The 19,551-nt window shown below is 37.6% G+C and overlaps 1 protein-coding gene across 1 annotated transcript in view; it reads right to left on the reverse strand.

Annotated features, from left to right (window-relative positions):
* Positions 1-19,551, reverse strand: part of LOC124776770 (mitochondrial proton/calcium exchanger protein) — a 106,784-nt gene that overhangs the window by 48,860 nt on the left and 38,373 nt on the right. The window contains exons 3-4 of the mRNA XM_047251946.1: positions 13,700-13,843; positions 12,865-13,002 (exon numbers count right to left, since the gene is read on the reverse strand). Coding sequence (XP_047107902.1) covers positions 12,865-13,002; positions 13,700-13,843 — 282 coding nt within the window. The remainder of the gene's footprint in view (positions 1-12,864; positions 13,003-13,699; positions 13,844-19,551) is intronic.

Here is a 19,551-nt window from a genome sequence, read left to right on the forward strand (position 1 = left end):
TGGCACAACCACTCCATGCATTTTTACGTAAAAATGTTCCTTTGCAATCGTCCCCATCTTGTTACCAGGCATTCAAGTTGTTGAAATCTAAGCTGCAGCCAGCCTCTTATTTGGACACTTTGCAGCCAGACCAGCACCTTGTGTTATCCACGGACACATCTCAGTTCAGCCTTGGTTCTGTCCTTGCTCATATATATGCAGATGGATCAGAATGCCCTATTGCATATGCCTCTAAAACCTCAAAATCAACACAACAGTGTTATTCTCAGATAGAGAAAGGAGCTTTAGAGATCCTATATGATCTAAAAAAACTTTCAAACTTTTCTATACGGGTATAAGTTTCATCTGATCAAAGGCCACAAACCAGTAGTATCTCTTTTTAATCTTTCAGCATCATTGTTGGACAAAGCTGCACATCTCTTACATAGTGGCCTCTTTCCTGATACGATACAATTGTGCCATACATTTTCAACCTATGACACAAAATGCGAACACTGAGAAGTGACGTCTGCCAACCGGTCCAGACCCAGAGTTTGATAAAGAGTAACTGCATTTTTTTCATTTAGACGTGTAAGCTCAAAAAGTTGTTGATAGTTTTCCTATTACTAGCACTAAAATTGCAGCTGCAGTAGCCAAGGATCCCGTTTTATTTATAGTTGTTTCTTCTGTACAACACGGCTGGCTCGATGCACATCTTGTAGGGATTAAGTGCATTGCAAAACCATCTTTCTGTTTGTGATGGAGATCTGCTGCTAGCTACAGGGCACACCACTCCCTGGGTTGTAGTCCCGTTCACACTTTGGCATGAGGTAATGAATTTATTACATGTGAATCACTGGGGTGTGTCATGTACAAAAGCATTAGCATACAGACATGTTTTCTGGCCAGGCACTGATGGAGAAATAGCACAAATTGTTGCACACCGCCTACATTGTACCACCCATCTGGCGGCCTCCCCAGCTCCAAAGCGGCCTTGGGAACGAATTCATGTCAAGAAACCGATTTTTGTCTATGCTTAAATTCTTGCGATTTGACAACAGAGACACAAGAGGACAGAGAATTGAAGAAACCAAGGACAAGCTACAAGCCATCAGGGTAGTGTTTGACAAATTTCAATCTAACTTTTGCAAGAACTTCTATCCTTATGAATACATGACTATTGATGAACAATTAGCAATGTACCAAGGAAACTGCCCTTTTAGGGTTTATATGAAGAGCAAGCTTGGCAAGTATGGTATTAAAATTTGGGTTTGTGCTGATGTGAAGACATCTTACTTATTACGGATCCAAATTTACACAGGAATGGTGGACAATACTCGGGAAGTGAATCAAGGACAGAGTTGTTTTGGATCTGATGGAACCATTTCTGAATAACGGTCATGGTGTAACAACTGTTAATTTTTTCACCAGTTTTCCATTGGCTGCTGAACTACTAAAATGAAACAAGACATTGGTTGGTACCTTGCATTCCAATAAAAAAGAGATTACGAAGGAATTCTTGCCAAACAGAAAGAGAGATGTTCACTCTTCAATGTTTGGTTTCACAAATGACTTGACCCCAGTTTCCTATTTTCCAAAGAAGGGAAAGGCAGTAATACTACTCTCTACTCAGCATAATGAGAGACAAATGAGTGGTGAAAAAAGTGAACACAAACCCAAAATCATACTGCACTTCAACAAAACCAAAGGTGCTGTAGATAATGTGGACAAAATGACAAGAGAACACAATTGTGTTAGAGGAACGAGGTGGTGGCCACTAAGAATCTTCAGGGAAATGATAGATATTGCAGCACTGAATGCATATATTCTGTACACTCAAAGATTTCCTGAATGGCAGAAGAATAACTGAAGCCGACGTAAACTCTTCAGAACTGAACTGGCATTTGGACTCGGCAAAGGCAACATGGAAGAAAGAGCCAAATATATCAATGGTCTTCATAAAGATGTACAAGATGCACTGAAAGCTTGTGGTATTGCAATTCCTACAGCAGTGATCCAGACCCAGTGTTCCAAGTTACCAACGCCACAATGATGTCAAGATTGCAAGAGAAACAAAGATCAGAAAACAAGATTCTGTTGTGTAATGTGCAAGAAACCTGTTTGTAATATACACAGAGAAAAAACTGTTACTGTGAAGTGCATGCAGTGCAAAAATGTACTTGACTGAAAAGTTGAAAAAAGTCTTGTGTTATTTTACTGCAGTGACTGTTGAGGTACATAGATTATTAATTTTCTGTTCGTTGAGTACTGAATTTAGTGAATATATATATATATATATATATATATATATATATATATATATATATATAGCTCTTTGTATCTGTGATCTGATTAAATACTTCTAATAACCGGAAAAGCTGTTTTTCAATACTAAATAAACCCATTCAATGGAAATAACTAAATCTGAGAACAAATATTACAATAAAACACAAAAACTCTTTTGGGGTAGTCAAAATACTCCTCTTGGTAAAATAGAGATGTGAAAAAGCTTGGAAACGGAAGGGTCAATATACTGTACTGACAGGGGCAGTACGGCACAAAGAATAACAATTACTGCAGCAGCGGCTCAGCAGCACTACTGCGTTGTGGTAGCTGTCAGCGCAGGCTAGGGTGGTACTGTTGCTGCTGGAATACTATTGTTTTACTGTTTCTGTAAATACATATTGATAAAATGAATATCACACTACACTAATTCAGGTCCACTCTTATCACATGGGCATGTAAAAGCCTACTTCAAAAATTATTTTGATTGTAACTGGAAACAAATCGACACTTCAGTAGACAGAGGGCACCAACATAAAAGACACAATGAGCAGTATTTGTTTGGGCTGACTCCAACTTCACACTGTAAAAAAGAAATAGCAAATATACACCGAAACACCAGATACAGTGCTTCTGATGTCTCTTAAGCTCTCCTAACATGGGATGTGTTTCTCATTGCGAGTGTGGTTTCAGTTGCTCGAGACTGCCGTCATATGTGTGTGTGTGTGTGTGTGTGTGTGTGTGTGTGTGTGCGTGTGCGTGTGCGTGTGCGTGTGCGTGTGCGTGTGCGTGTGTTTCACTGTGAAGCATTCCAGACAGTGTATGTTGTGGTTGCCGTGTGCTCTGAAACAATCTACTACAGCTTACGGAACATGCTCCTCTTCAAGATTTGTGACCCCAGTGATCTCCAGTGACATTCTGTGGCATCTGGCATGTAAATCACAGTTTCACTGTGAAAATATACATGTGTAAAATAGCTGTGTTAACACTGTTAGTGACTATTGAAGAAATGTGGAGGAAATTGCAAAGACGATTCTGGGCTCGCCGATAGCTTGAACAGTGAATAATGCTGTACAACGATACGATACACATACTGGAAGAAGTTGTTCATTAACTCAATTGAATCTTCATCCCATTTTTGGTTTTAAATTGAATATAGTTATAGTGTCTAACGTCAGTCTACGTCCGCATAGTATCCATAGCGTTGATGTTGCACTGACTACCGTCAATCTTAAGCAACATACTTCATCACAGATTTCAAGATCGAGATTTATTTCGTAATTTAATTTGAATGGAAGAGGAGATTTTGTCAGAGCTGCTCATCACTGCCCATTGACGAAGGTATTTACTGACAAGATAAAAACGTGAGCAGCCCATATAACCAGTAGCTATGTATACATATTTTCCCAATGTTTCATCACAGAAAAAACTGTGTGTGTAACCTGAGTTTACTTACTGGTACAAAGTGGCAGTTGCATTAAAATTCCTGACCATTGCAGAAGCAATCCGATTGTCAATCTTTGCACCAAGAATTGCAATAAATTTATTATTTATAATAAACACCGACTACTGCAGGTAATACTTCTATTAAATTAATGATAAAGACCCAGAATCTTTTACATAACAAAGCGTGAAAAATATTTTTTTGAAAGGAGGTTGACACAAACCTGCTATCTTTCACTTTACAGCTCACAGCAGTTCAGCTTAGCTATGACTTCATCACAGCATCTAGGTCTCCATATATGGTACACACTGTCTAAAAATTATCTCCACATGTTATTATTTGATATTTCACTATGATAAATTGTTTCAAAATCAGCATTTTTAATAGATCATCATTACATTGTAGCATTGAAATGGTATACCTTCATAGCACACAAGTTATAATAATGAAAACACCAAGCGCAGAAAGTCTTTTTCTACCAATAGTAGTTTCCTGTCATTTTATTACAGCAAATTGTGGCTAAAATGATTTATTTTCGAGAGATCCTGAATTTTCTGATGGTTTGAAACAGCTTATATTAATATGAAGTACTCTATGACAAAGAAAGCCCACCAAATATGTAGTGTAACTCAATATAACAGGTAGCTCATAAATTCTGCTTGTGGCATAAAATGATGTTGCATCTCATCGGCCGCATTCCTCTCCACGAGTCAGAAGTCCAACATCTCAGATTTTTCATTTTACACCCCACAGTGTAGTGGAACATGGAATTCAATGCTGCACTATCACCGGCTCCTAGCCCACATGCATTTTCATGTCTTGGGAGAGGATGGCTTTCGGAGACACACTGTATATGACCTTTCACTTATTTATCAAGCAGAACTTGTACTTTCTGAGGCGATGTTAATACTGTAATAAACCCAGTGTGTGTGTGTGTGTGTGTGTGTGTGTGTGTGTGTAGAAGAAATTGTTAATGATGTTTTTCAAAGAATTTTTGAGTAGTTCTCTGAAAATGGACTACTACTTAATTCTGAGAAAATACATTCACTTCTGTACAACAAATAGTCATATGAAGAAATGTAGCAAATGAACAAATAGTCATATGAAGAAATGTAGCAAATGAACAGGTATCAATAAACATGGTAGGAAGTTCCAAATTGACGGAAACTTGACAAATAATTTTACACAAATAATTTTAGCAACTTACGCTCCTTGTACAATTGCTAGTCTTGGTAACAAATGAACCAACATCCAAACATATTTTGCATCTTTTCACTCAATAATTTTCTGGGTAACTCATAACTAGAGAAAGTACTGATTGCACAGAAGCGAGCAGTAAGAATCAACTTTGATTCCCTATTACTCTCACATATCTAAATTTTGGCTATAAATAGCCATCTTGAGTGCTGAAATATAAGGAAATTACAGAATCAGATTTTAAACAGAACAATAAGAAAAACACCACATTATCCACTCGCAGCTGCACATTCTGGTCAACATATCATTTGAGTTACACTCCAATAAACTCATGGCAGTACCACAACGTGATCTCACTGAGGTATAGGGAGAAACAAACTGATGTTGATCCGAGACAACACTTTTTATAACTTTTAAAATTTTTATTCCTAAAGTGACAACAATTTTGTATAACACAGTTACTTGAACCTATTAATGATTCTTTGCATATATTTTGGTGGATCGCTTCACCACTAAAATACAACCAAGAATGTTATAAGTTGGCATTTCTTGAATATTTCGAAACAATATGCAAATATACTTGTTGATTTTGGATATTAAAAAAAGGGTTTAAATCTACTTTATTGAAATGAAACTCTGGTAGTTAATTTGGAACATAAAGGGTGTTGCTTGCACTTTAAACTAAGGCTGCTACAATTGCTGTAAACAATTACCTCAGTTTCGTTCTCCCTACACATCAATAAGATTGTATGGTGACATGTACTGCCGTGAGTTTGTTGGATTTTAACTCAAATGGTATGTTGATCAGAATGTACAGCTGCTATTGGAAAACATGGTATTTTCTTATCATTATGTAAATTACATTAGTTCTGACTCTGTATTTTCCTTTTATTTTAACACTGAAGATGGTTATTTACAGCCAAAATTGAGACGCGCCAGAATAATAAAAATTAAAGGGATTGCAACTGACTGCTAAGTGCCTCTCCTTCCTAGCAGTAGGAATATTGTGTGGTGTTTAACCGCAGTCATCTTGTAGTTCTCTCTTCAACGGGTTGGGCGTTTTAACTGCGCCTTTACAGTACTGTATAAAAACTCACTAACAATAATCCTTTACAATTTAGAAGCATACTGATGTCAACACTGATTCAGAAAGATGTAGGTTGCAGTAGGTACTGGGAGATGATGAAGCTTGTGCAGGATAGAGTAGCATGGAGAGCTGCATCAAACCAGTCTCTGGACTGAAGATCACAACAACAACACAATGGTTATTCCATACAGACTTAATTTTTTTATCCAAACTATTAACCTCAAACAGTATACAAAGATTTTTTTTCTTTTTTTACTTTTTGATCACCTTCTTTTCTTGTATGGGCGCTCTGAATTTTCACATGTAAACTGGCCATGTGTAATGTAACTACACGTGCCACGAGAAACAGCTTTCTGTGATTGAGTTCCGAATTTGAAGAGTTTGTCCACCCATGAAGCACACACTCTTTCAGCAAGACAATGCCACACCACAGACAAGCGCTGCAACATCTGCAAGGATCTGACGAAGGACTTCACTTTGATTGTGATGATGTGGTGCAAATAGAGCTGAGGTTGTGTCTCCATCAACAAAGTCAAACATTCTACAGAGATGGTATCAACAAATCGGTCTCTTGTTAGGAGAAGTGTGTTCATTGCTAGGTGACTATGTTGAGAAATAAATATAATAGAGGGAAACATTCCACGTGGGAAAAATATATCTAAAAAGAAAGATGATGAAACTTACCAAACAAAAGCGCTGGCAGGTCGATAGACACACAAACAAACACAAACATACACACAAAATTCTAGCTTTCGCAACCAATGGTTGCCTCGTCAGGAAAGAGGGAAGGAGAAGGAAAGACAAAAGGATATGGGTTTTAAGGGAGAGGGTAAGGAGTCATTCCAATCCCGGGAGCGGAAAGACTTACCTTAGGGGGAAAAAAGGACAGGTATACACTCGCACACACACACATATCCATCCACACATACACAGACACAAGCAGACATTTGTAAAGGCAAAGAGTTTGGGCCGAGATGTCAGTCGGGGCGGATGTACAGAGGCAAAGATGAAGTTGAAAGACAGGTGAGGTATGAGCGGCGGCAAATTGAAATTAGAAATTAGCGGAGATTGAGGCCTGGCGGATAGCGAGAAGAAAGGATATGCTGAAGGGCAAGTTCCCATCTCCGGAGTTCTGACAGGTTGGTGTTAGTGGGAAGTATCCAGATAACCCGGACGGTGTAACACTGTGCCAAGATGTGCTGGCCGTGCACCAAGGCATGTTTAGCCACAGGGTGATCCTCATTACCAACAAACACTGTCTGCCTGTGTCCATTCATGCGAATGGACAGTTTGTTGCTGGTTCTATGTGGGAATGACCAGCAACAAACTGTCCATTCGCATGAACGGACACAGGCAGACAGTGTTTGTTGGTAATGAGGATCACCCTGTGGCTAAACATGCCTTGGTGCACGGCCAGCACATCTTGGCACAGTGTTACACCGTCCGGGTTATCTGGATACTTCCCACTAACACCAACCTGTCAGAACTCCGGAGATGGGAACTTGCCCTTCAGCATATCCTTTCTTCTCGCTATCCGCCAGGCCTCAATCTCCGCTAATTTCTAATTTCAATTTGCCGCCGCTCATACCTCACCTGTCTTTCAACTTCATCTTTGCCTCTGTACATCCGCCCCGACTGACATCTCGGCCCAAACTCTTTGCCTTTACAAATGTCTGCTTGTGTCTGTGTATGTGTGGATGGATATGTGTGTGTGTGCGAGTGTATACCTGTCCTTTTTTCCCCCTAAGGTAAGTCTTTCCGCTCCCGGGATTGGAATGACTCCTTACCCTCTCCCTTAAAACCCATATCCTTTTGTCTTTCCTTCTCCTGCCCTCTTTCCTGACGAGGCAACCATTGGTTGTGAAAGCTAGAATTTTGTGTGTATGTTTGTGTTTGTTTGTGTGTCTATCGACCTGCCAGCGCTTTTGTTTGGTAAGTTTCATCATCTTTCTTTTTAGATATATTGAGAAATAAATATGTAGATATGAATAAGAAAGCTGTAGAATGTTAGTAGCATTTATTTTCACATAAAAAAAATTCGAAGTCATTACTTTTCAGCATGCTGTCGTAATATGTAATGGCCCTACTTCTCTGTTTATCCAACCAATTCAAACAATTTCCTTTTCATTTTACATATTTTGATTCTTTTGTTATACAGGGCTTTTCTGATGCCACATTAGCACCATACTTTTTCCCTTGGGAAAACATTTGTCAACAATTTAAAGAAGACAATCTATAAATACATTAAATCTGGAATTGACATCAGTCACATTATACACATTATTCCCATCAGCTTCCTGTCTTGCAGCCTGATAACCTTCTGTTGTTTGTTTGTTAATTGTTCTGTTTACCATGATACCATTTCACTGTAATCATGTAAATTACTTAGTCTGGTTAGCTGTGCAACATGTTCAGAGATTAGTCATCACTGGATAAACATTTACGTTGGTATGTGTTCACTTAAAAAAATTTGGCAATTGCTGTCCTGCTCATGTAATTCTGATGGAAAATTGAACAACAGTACTAACTTTATAAGTGTTGAGTAACACTTTCAAATTTTCTGTCATCAAAATCCTACAGAAAATTAAAATTAGAATATCCACAGAGTAACATCTGCTCTGTGACAATAATGACACAAAATTTTGTGAGAATATTTGAAAGCTTCCTGGTGGGGATCCATGTATTGCAAGAAATATAAATTACTTTTATGACTGCAGCAATTCACAAGCACAGGGTTCCAATTGTTGATCTAAGCAGAAACTACTGGTTTCAACAGATTTGGAGGAGACTGAGATTAGTTTTTAACGTCCCATTGGCAATGTCGTCATTAGAGATGGAGCACATGCTTGGATTAGAGAAAGATGGGGAACGAAACAGGCAATGCCCTTTCATCACAGCATTTACCTGAAGCAGTTGAGGGAAATCATGGAAAACCTGAATCAGGATGGCTAGACGCAGGTTTTAACTGTCGACCTCCCAAATGTGAAGCCAGTGTGCTAACCACTGCACCACCTCGCTTGGCCAACAGATTCGGTCCTGACATCATTAAGTTATATGACAACTCATCCTATTTCCATATTTTCTTTACACAAATTGACTGCTAATTTAATTTCCTACATGTTTGACATACAGATTCCTATATTTACACAATGTTCAGTGAGGCCTAATACCTCAACTTTCTTTGACATTCTAGGTCATATAAAAAAAATACAATGTTCATTAACTTTGTTTTCTAGTCATCTAACATTCTGATGCATAATGGTAAGCTTATCCATACAAGTTCTTTCGATGTGTCACAACTCATCTGGACCCCTTTTAAAGCTGTCTGTCTGAATGGGGCATTTCACTTAAAAAAGTCTTATCTCTCACAGCTATACTCACAGGAATTCTAACACTGGTGACTGTGCCACCATCCCCCCTACATATATTTTCAGCTGTTGGTTCTGTTTATCCACCTTCCTCCTCTTGTTAAGGTGTAGGCTGTGTCATGTGCATCTCTTCTCCCAGTGGCAAAAACTGGTGTGGCACCAGTGTGAACCCCACCTGAACTCAGTAGCAAACCAGTCAGTTCATGATTAACTCATCTGATGGCTTTGTTAATCCAGAATTGTGACACTGCAGAACCTCAATTAAGTCCATATTTACGTGTGAGGTTGCTGCCTCTAGCTTCCCCAGATCACTGCTGATATTGTATTATTATGGGCCAGGCTGTTGCCTGCTCTCCAACTATCAATATCTAGTCTTATTCACTCAAATCTATAGTCAGTACCTTAATATCCTCTATTACCTGGCCAAGCTTCCACTAGGTTTTGCAATAATTGTGACCTGGTACCCTGATTCTAGTTTGCTTTTTTTCTATAGCTGAATGAAGCTCTTCTCCTTTGACAGGTAACACGCTATATCTGTCCCTTAGTTCAATTTTATCTAAACCATCCAAATCATTCCCTTTCGCTTCTTTCTATTATCTTTTCCTCACATCCCTTTTCTGCACCCTCTAGTGTAGATCTGTGTTTAAATACATGCATGCAGTCCCGTTGAACAACTTTCCTGTTATACCTTGAAACTTTTAGACTGTGCCATTTGACACTGTGAGTGACTAGTGCTTATTGTATCTTATCTCTCTCTTGGTATTCACTTATGAATGATCTCGAATGCTTACGATAACCTTGCTGTGTTTTGGACTCTTGTTTCTAGCCAGCTGCTTCCTTTGTGAACTTAGTCATAGGTGACCACTTAAAACTGCCATTTGTTCCACTCGTCACAATGTCCCTCCACACTGTCTGATACTGAACTTTTGCTACCTATTCTGTGTAGTTGGTTGGTTGGTTTCTTTCATCAGCAGTCATTAGAGGTAGAGCAATAGCTCAGCTCAAGGAAGGATATGGTAAGGAATAGCCAATGATCATAGTCCTGGTGCTCCTACAGACTGATTTGATCAATCTTGCTTAGTATCACTGAATGGTGCCTGCATACATACTTCCAAAATGTAGTTCCAGAGTCAAATACTATTCCATCACACTTTGTGAACAGAAATTCTGCAATAAAATTGAACTGCATATAATTTATGGAGTAAGTTTCCCACGGGCAGATACGAAAAATAAGATATTAAAGGCTTTTCTTTTGTATGTATAATAAAAAAAGGTGACTTCTGGGTCATGTGTACTGCAAAATGAAACTTACTGGTTGACTGATGAAACAAGAGCTCATTGTAAAAATACACTACATTAAGAGGCATTAACAAAAGGAAGACTAAAAGATGGCACAGACACTCAGGTTGGGAAAGGAAATCAGACCTTTCCAAAGACGGTATACCAACATTTGCCTTAAGCAGTTTATGGAAACCAAAGAAAACTCAAATCTCGATGGTCAAACAGGAATCTGAACAACTGTCTACAACATGATAGGCACATTCACATAATCAACATGTCATGTTTAGTGCCACAATTACAATGAGGTGACATGAAGTGCTGAAATTTTCAAGCAATATATTATTAAGAGAATACCCAGCAGTTCACAATTTTGTCAATATTTCCAGGGAACTTGTTCTGGATCTCCTTCTTGGAGGGTACCATAGCTGAATATTTATTTAATGAAGGCAGCATTTTTCTTCACTTATGCTGTTATTTATCTGTCACTATCAGTGCAACTTATGAAGCCATCTTTAAATCTGCCGAATATCTAAATTGGCAGCATTTTCACAATCTGTGTCTCAATTCATATTAGTTTACAATCTGTTCTAGGTGTTTTGATTTTTAATTTGTGCATATTTCCCATCTTTTATGCACAAAATAAATATCAAAACACCTAAAACAGTGTGTAAACGAATATGAATTGAGGCACAGATTGCAAAGGCACTGCCAATTTAGACTTTTGGCAAATTTATTCAGAAGACAATGGCTTAATAGGCCACAAACCAATCATGAAAATAAATAAATGACAGCATAAGAGAAGAAAAAAATACCACATACACTATTTTTAGAGCCAATAAATCTGTGACTGGTGACACTGCCATTTTTTAATACTCTTTGTGTACAGTTATTCCAAATAACATGGATCCAACACATTTAGCAGTATTCCAGTACAGGTTTTTATATTCAATTTCTTCTGTACAGGAACCACAATTTTTCAGTGTCTTAGCAAAAAATCAAGCCTGTCACTTGTTCTACCTGTAACTGATTCTTGGCTCAGGATGTAGTGAGAAGATACCAAACTATTACACTTAATGAAGTGCACAAAATTTGTATTAACAACGTTATTACTAATTATACTATGCTTAAGTAATCCATACCTCCTAGAAGATCCAGACAATTTCATGCCTGTGAATCCTCGAGCAACATCCATTCATATTCAACCAGAAGGATATGCCTATGCAATTCGCATGATGAATTACAAGTAAAATGGGATTTGTTACTGCCTTATTTTGATTGCAATCCCTCTACACCAAGATTCATGCTTTCTTTAGCTTTTGTGTAGTTTGTCCCAATGCTGTGAAGAAATGCTTGGACGTTTTAATTTTTGTGTTACTAACAGTCTTGGTATGTCCAAGAATTCTTGAGCTTATGAGAGGGATCCTATTACAAGGATCTGCTACAGCATTCATTGAAAGCATCGTGCATTTGTTATCTGCTAACTGAACATTTTTCAGTTGAAAATTGCATATGCACAATTAGTACACTCTGCTTTATGCCTACTGTGGTACAGTTTTTTTTAAAGAAGCTCTCCAGTTTACTTTGTTTACATATAGCACTATTGAGAAAGGAGAATCACATATATAGCTGAATGTGTAACATTTCCTACTTTGAAAGGTTATTGTAAGTGCTACTATGTGACTCTCATGTATTCAGTTACTTTGGTGGACAAGTCTAGTATTCAGCCGAACAAGCCTCTCACAACTTCTAACTAATATTCAGACCATTTCTATGTAAACATATCTAGGACTATTCTGTGGTTCAACAGGTATACCATGTCCTAATGTAATTAACCTGTCGTTCCAATACATATCACCGTTTTAATCAAAGACAAGGAAATGAAATTTAAGAACCTCTACGTGTTAAATGCACTTTAATTTAGAACAGACTTCTTGAAACTCTTGTGTAGCACAGAGTGCAATTCCAGAAGCTCATGGAGAATCTGACTAACTTAAGAGTTTCAACATACTTTTCTGAAATAAACAGTTATTCACAAATTCTTTTGACTTTTCGTTTTCCAAAAATCACAACTTAAAATGCAATTAACTAACACAGTTTTCTTCTGACCAAGTAATTTGCACTCACCTTACCTTCTTGTAATAGCCATATGTTTAAGAATTTGAATTGGAGCAATTGGATCTCTTACTGGAAAAAGAATGTGAAAGTAATTATATGCCTAACACTACCTTTACAAAGAAGTCATGGAATTCTTTAGCTCTTTCAGACTTGTGACCCTTTCCTTGAACAGCCATGTCATCCAGCGTTTTCTGAAGAAATTTTGCCATTTCAAGCTTCACTTTCAATGCTTGTTTCATTTTATCCTCCTGAAAGGTAAACAAAATGAAACATTACATTGAAAGGTCCATGCTATGACAAGCAAATGAAAATTTAAAATTATGATTAACTTCACAAGAAATTTTTAGAGACACTAACACTTCCACTTCATAGAGAAATCACTGTAAAAGAGGGTAGATTGTCATTAGATTTCATACACGTCACATTAAATAGCACTGAAATAAACTCACAGAACTGTCTATAAGAGAGTCAAATAAGAACAAACAATTTTTTTCCTGTTCTACATCACTGTAATTCTTATTCTTACATTTGTGGTTGGAATCTTCCTTATGTCGAGATGCTGAATTACTTGCTTATATTCAGCACATTGATGTTTTCCATTCATTCACAGTATGCCTAGAAGTTGCTTGGCTGAAAATCATGCTCTTTCTTATTTCCTTTCAGTTACAGAGGATGACATGAGAATTACCTGAAGTATCACTAACTTTCTATCTTTACTGCACTATTGTCATATTCACTTCATTAATCAATACTATTTTAATATGCATTTACAAAGTAAGGGATTTTGTTTTTAGCTATCCGTTATTGAAAATTGTTTTATTATTTATTATGTACATTTCAAGGATATTTCTGGGGAAACATTAAATATATATGTAGCCTAATCTTTTATAACTGAACTTCAGGTTTGAAGGCAAACATACTCAACTGCAAACATACTCAACTTACCTTCTCTCTTGCAGTTTGAAATGTTGATGGTAGCATTCCAGGAAATAATTTTATTGCCACTGGTAATAACAGCTCCATAAAGGGTACAATGATGAATACTGAAAATGGGACCAGTCGAAATAAATCTGACACGGTTCTCACCAACTGTAATGAGAAATTTTTTAAAACTGAATTCTCTCTTGCTGAAGCAAAATTTAACATCATAATTATTTTACAGCATACAGAAAAATCTGACACACACATTTCATCAACAGTTTAAAAATGGCGATACCCAGTTACATGTGACTGCAAAATGTGGTAATTTGAGAGAGGTTAGGGATAATGACTGAAGTCTAGGACAATGTGCAATCCAGACATTCATATCTCACAGGTGTCAATACCTCTAGGGCAATTTAACAGGATGGATTGCCATACAGGAGACAAATGAGATGGGCTGCTCACCAAACCTGTGATGTTGCTTTCAGGCCCTGAGATTTAGAAGTACTCAATTCTAGTTGAAAACTAATGTCAGTATAGATCTTCCTGCTCACATTTCAGGAAATTCTTTGGATACGGACAGGTTATATACCATGAGTAGGGCTGCGCGATTTCCTGGGACATCAATATTCTGACCCAGGTGGAAGAAGAAGAAGAAGAAGAAGAAGAAGAAGAAGGCATTGTCATGTGGCCAAACTTCACCAAAGCTGAAAAACGTAGTAAGTGACAGCTAAAATTCCCAAGACAGACTCAGTATTGAACTTGATACATTTGGATCTATAGTCTGGCACTGAGCCACAACAAGAAATAAAAAAAAAAAATAAAATTAAAATACAAGCAGATACATATGGAAAGCTGTCATTGGACTACAAAACAATGAGCAAATCTTTCAGTGGCAATAAGACATGCATTCTATGAGCTTAGACTGAAGTCAAGACAATTCACAAAATCTTAAGAGCTTTGCTACACTTGCTCATAATTAACTAAAATAAAAGCAATATTACCACAAACACAACAGACTGGAAGGTCTTCCCATCAAAGTATGAAGCATTAATGGGCCATTTCCAACTCAGAGACAGAGTTACTGTCAATTACATCTTTGCAAGAAAACATCACCATTAAAGTTCAAGGATGTGTTGACATTCTCGTAGGCACCAACCTAGTTGGATTCTTGTTGAGAAGTAGATGTTTCTACAAACAATGTCCCACTTCTCAAACACGTAACTGACATTAACAAGTAATAAGTGCTAGCTTGTCACGTGACTACGTAAATAGCACTCACATTCCTAAAGTGTTCATCTGTAAATAATAACCTGTGTGACTGATAAGCCCTATATGTTCCAACTCAATCTTGAACACCAAGTAATAAAAGATAATATGAGTCAGGATCTTCAGTTCATGTTCATAAAATTCACAACTTCTCAATTCAGTTGTCCCATAAATGGAAAGAGTTTTCTTGTATTTGATTTTATACCTTATTTACTCATTTGATCATTTCAAGTACTGCATAAATGTGAGCCTATTTTCTTAAGACAAGTCATAATGCAGGTCAGTTCAGAGTGAAGTGTAACCATAACTTGGAAACTTCTAGAAGGTTCTTGTGGAGGAATACTTTTTCTGTGGTGAAGATGCTGCATAGAAAATGTGAGAGAACATCCCTTTTGCAATACTGGACTTGGCCAAAAGTGGTAGTCATGGAGTAAGAAGGAAAATAGTATGGACCTTTAAAATGTATTTTAAAGCACGTTTCCAAAGAAACATGGTTATATTTATTGTGTTGTTTTGGCTATTTGCAGATACTGTTAAACAACTGAGAGGCAGCCATTTAGCAATGTAGTAAATTAAAGTCATATCTGTGTAAGTTCCATGTGGCAAGACCAATAGCACAAAATCAGGTAACTGAGTTTCATGGTGCCACTCACACACTAATGTGTTCTCTGGCTACAATTACATCATTTAGGAAATGGTGACAGGCATAGTTTACAAGAATACACTTTCAATATATTAATGTTTTTTTTCCTCTTTTTTATCATCAGTCTTGATTGAAACACAATAAATTGATAGCCAAGATCACAGGAATTCTTTTCAATCCATGATTACCGGTTTTGGCGAAACTAAAGCCGCCATCATCGGATCTTAGGACACATACAGGTTACAATATCAGAGCAAACAATGATGATATTAATAATTGCCTATAGCACGCAGGCCTTACGAAATTGTTGTAGCACAAAGGCTTCCAAGAGAGATGACATTATAAATGTCAATTGTCTCCATCACATACAAGTGCACGCTTCTATGTGATGGAGACAATTAACATTTATAATGTCATCTCTCTTTGACACCTATGTGCTACTCACGACAATTTTGTAAGGCCTGCATGTTATAGGCAACTATTAATATCACCATTGTTTGCTCTGATGTTGTAACCTGTATGTGTCCTAAGATCCAATGATGGTGGCTTTAGTTTCACTGAAACCAGTAATCATGGAATAAAAAGTATTCCTGCGATCTTGGCTACCAGATTATTGTGTTACAAGCATCTAGATCGCTCCCACATGAGCACAATGCACTCCCTACAAAAAAGTCTTGATTGACATGATGCAGTCCAAGGTAAATTCCTCTCATATTAACATCTTCTCAAAGTAGCACTTGCATCCTTCACAATTATTTATTGAATGTATTCTAATCTCTGTCTTCCCCTACAGTATTTACCTCTTACACAGCTGCTCTAGTACCATGGAAGTTATCCCCCTATGTCCCAAATGTTTCATTATCCTGCCTGTTTTGCTTGTCAGTGTTTTCCATATGTTCCTTTCTTGATTGTTTATTCTCCAGGACCATCTAATTTTCAAAATTCTTATACAGCACCATAGCTCAAGCACTTCTGTTCTCTTCTTTTTCAGTTTTCTCACTGACCATGATTCATTACCATACAATACTAGGATCAAAATGTACATTCTCAGAAATTTCTTCCTCAAATTAAGGCTAATATTTGGTACTAGTAGACTTTGTTTGGTCAGAAACACTATCTGTGACTGTGCTAGTCTAATTTTTTTTTGTCCTCTTTGCTCTGTCTGTTGTGTGTTACTTTGCTCCCTAGGTAGCAGAATCCCTTAACTTTGATTACTTCATGTTCACTAATTCTGAAGATAAGTTTATCAGTAATCTCATTCCTGCTACATCTCATTACTTTCATCTTTCTTCAGTTTACTTCTGTATTCATTAGACTGTTCATTCCATTTAACAGTTCCTGTAATTGTTCCCCATTTTAATCGAGGACAGCAATGGCATCAGCAAATCTTCTCAGTGGCATCTTTTCACCCTGAATTCCACTCTTTAATTTTCTTTTTTTTTTCTTTTCTTTTTTTTTTTTTAAAAAAACCAATGTCTAGACCAAACAGTAGGTACAAAAGACTGCATACCCGTCCTACACCCTTTTTAATCCAAGCACTTTGTTCTTGGTCTTCCAGTCCCCCTGTTCCGTCTTGGTTCTTGCACACATTGTGCATTATTCGTCTTTCCCTACAACAGTGGAGTCAACCTGGTCCCTAATGCCCGCCCGCTACTGGGAGTTCCAGCTTTCATGGTGAGAGGTAGAGATTTTAAAAACATTTTCAATAGGTTTTCATAAAATTCTGCAAAAGTTTTTCTTAAGTAATTATTATTATATGGTTTAACTTGCTGTAATGTAAATTTTATAAAGCTACTTCCCCACATCACCATTACATTGGAACTGGTGGGTGGTTAGAACATTTTAATACTAACAGAAAAACAAAAGTTGGCGGTGGTGGGGGTAAAAAAGGTTTACTATCACTACCCTTTAGCTTACTTCTATGTTTCTCAGAATTTTGGAAACCGTGCACCATTTTACATTATTGAATGCTTTTTATAGGTTCATGACTCCTATTTAGGTGCCTTTACTTTTCTTAAGTCTTATTTACATTATCAAGAGCTTTGGTGCCTTTAATCTTACTGAAAGCCCAACTCACAGTCATCTAACATATCTTTAATTTTGTTTCTCATTCTTCTGTGTATTACTCTAGTTAACATCTTTGGTGCACCTGCTCATAAGCTGATTGGATGATAGTTCTTGCATTTGTTTGTCATTGCTATCTTTATGATTGTGTGGATGGCAGTTTTCCTAAGGTCTGATTTTACATGTCTAGTCTCAGATTCTATACAGCAACTCGAATATTTGTTTGGCTGAACTTCCCCAATGCATTTAAGAATTCCCAAGATATGCTACCTATCCCTTCTGTCTTATTTGATTGGATTTTCCCAAAGCTCTGTTAAACTCCGACAAATACTGGATCCTGTGTCTTCCATATCAATCCCCATTTCTTCTTTTATCATTTAATCAGACATGTCCTCCCCTTTGTACAGGACTTCATTCTACTCTTTCCACCTATTTGCTCTCTCCTCTGCATTTAGTAGTGGAAGTCACACTGTACCCTTAATGTTGATGCTCTTGCTTTTAATTTCAGTGAAGCTTGTTTGGACTTTTCTATAAGCTGAGCCAGTGCTTCCAATAATCATTTCTCTTTCTGTTGCTTCACATTTTTGCTGCAGCTAGTTCACTTTGTGTTCCCTGCACTTCCTATTTATTTCATTCCTGTTTATAACTGAACACATCTGTACTTCCTGCTTTCATTGATCAACTGAAGTATGCCATCTATTACCGAATGTTTCTTTGCAGTTACCTTCCTTGTATCTAAGTTTTTCTGTCAGATTTCTGTATTTACTTTAGGACTAAAGGAGACTACTCACCAAATAGCAGAAGCATGTTGTCATTGACAGGCACACAAAAGAGAAAGGAAACTTGCTAGCTTTTGGAATAAATTCTTTGTTATGCTAATGTACAAATACACATTCACATATACGCACCTATGGCCCTACACTGTGTCGGCTGGACACCCAATGCTTGGAATTGCGTTTCAGCAGGTGGACTAGGGTGAGATCGGGGTTGTGTCTGATTGGGTGGGTAAGAGAGAGAGGGGCAGAAGGCAGGAAGCATGGTTGGGGTGGGCAGCTAGTGGCTTGGAGGGAGGTGGCAGGTTTGCTGGCTAAGAATATGAGAGGGAAGGGTGGCACAGTTACTGAGGCTAGGAGGGTTACAGGAGCAAATGATTTGTTACCAGAATAACTGGTGATGGAGGCAAGGATCCTGAAGGTCCAGATTCCACTGGGTGATCAACTTTGTTCTTGGCAACAGTTCGGCAGTGGCCATTCATTCTAGTGAACAGTTGGTAGACTGGTTGTTATTTTTGCAATTTTTTGTTGTGGAAGGGATGTATCTATAGCCTTTGAGAACTTCAAATTCATTCCTCAGTACTTCAATATCCCTTTCTTTGCACATCGATTCTTCTGCAAAATTCTCCTAATCTTTAGTCTACTCTTCACCATTACTTAATTGTGAGCTAATCTACATCTGCTCCTGGAAATGCATTACAATCCAGTATCTGATATCAGAATCTTTGTTTGAGCATGATGTAACTACACCTCATCCACATATGATTTTTGAACAGTGTCTTGATATGTATTGCAGAACTCAATTAGTCTTTGTCCTCTCTCATTCCACTACCAAGCCCATATCCTCCGATAATTGTATCTTCTAGTCCTTTCCCTATTACCAAAATCCAATCCACCATAATTATATCTCCCTTTAGACAATGAAAATTGTTGTGATGACCTCTGCCCTACCTTACTATTAGCAACTAATCCTCCCCCGTTACATCGTTTTCTGCTGCCACCGATGTTACCCTATTTTTGTCTCACCAGAAATTCTTGCCTTCTTTCCATTTCACTGCACTGATAACCACTACATCTAGACTGCCTTTGCAGTTTGCTTTTCAGGTTTTATAACACCCCCACTGAGT

Source organism: Schistocerca piceifrons, chromosome 1 (genome assembly GCF_021461385.2).
Source record: "Schistocerca piceifrons isolate TAMUIC-IGC-003096 chromosome 1, iqSchPice1.1, whole genome shotgun sequence".
Taxonomy (NCBI): Eukaryota; Metazoa; Arthropoda; class Insecta; order Orthoptera; family Acrididae; genus Schistocerca; species Schistocerca piceifrons.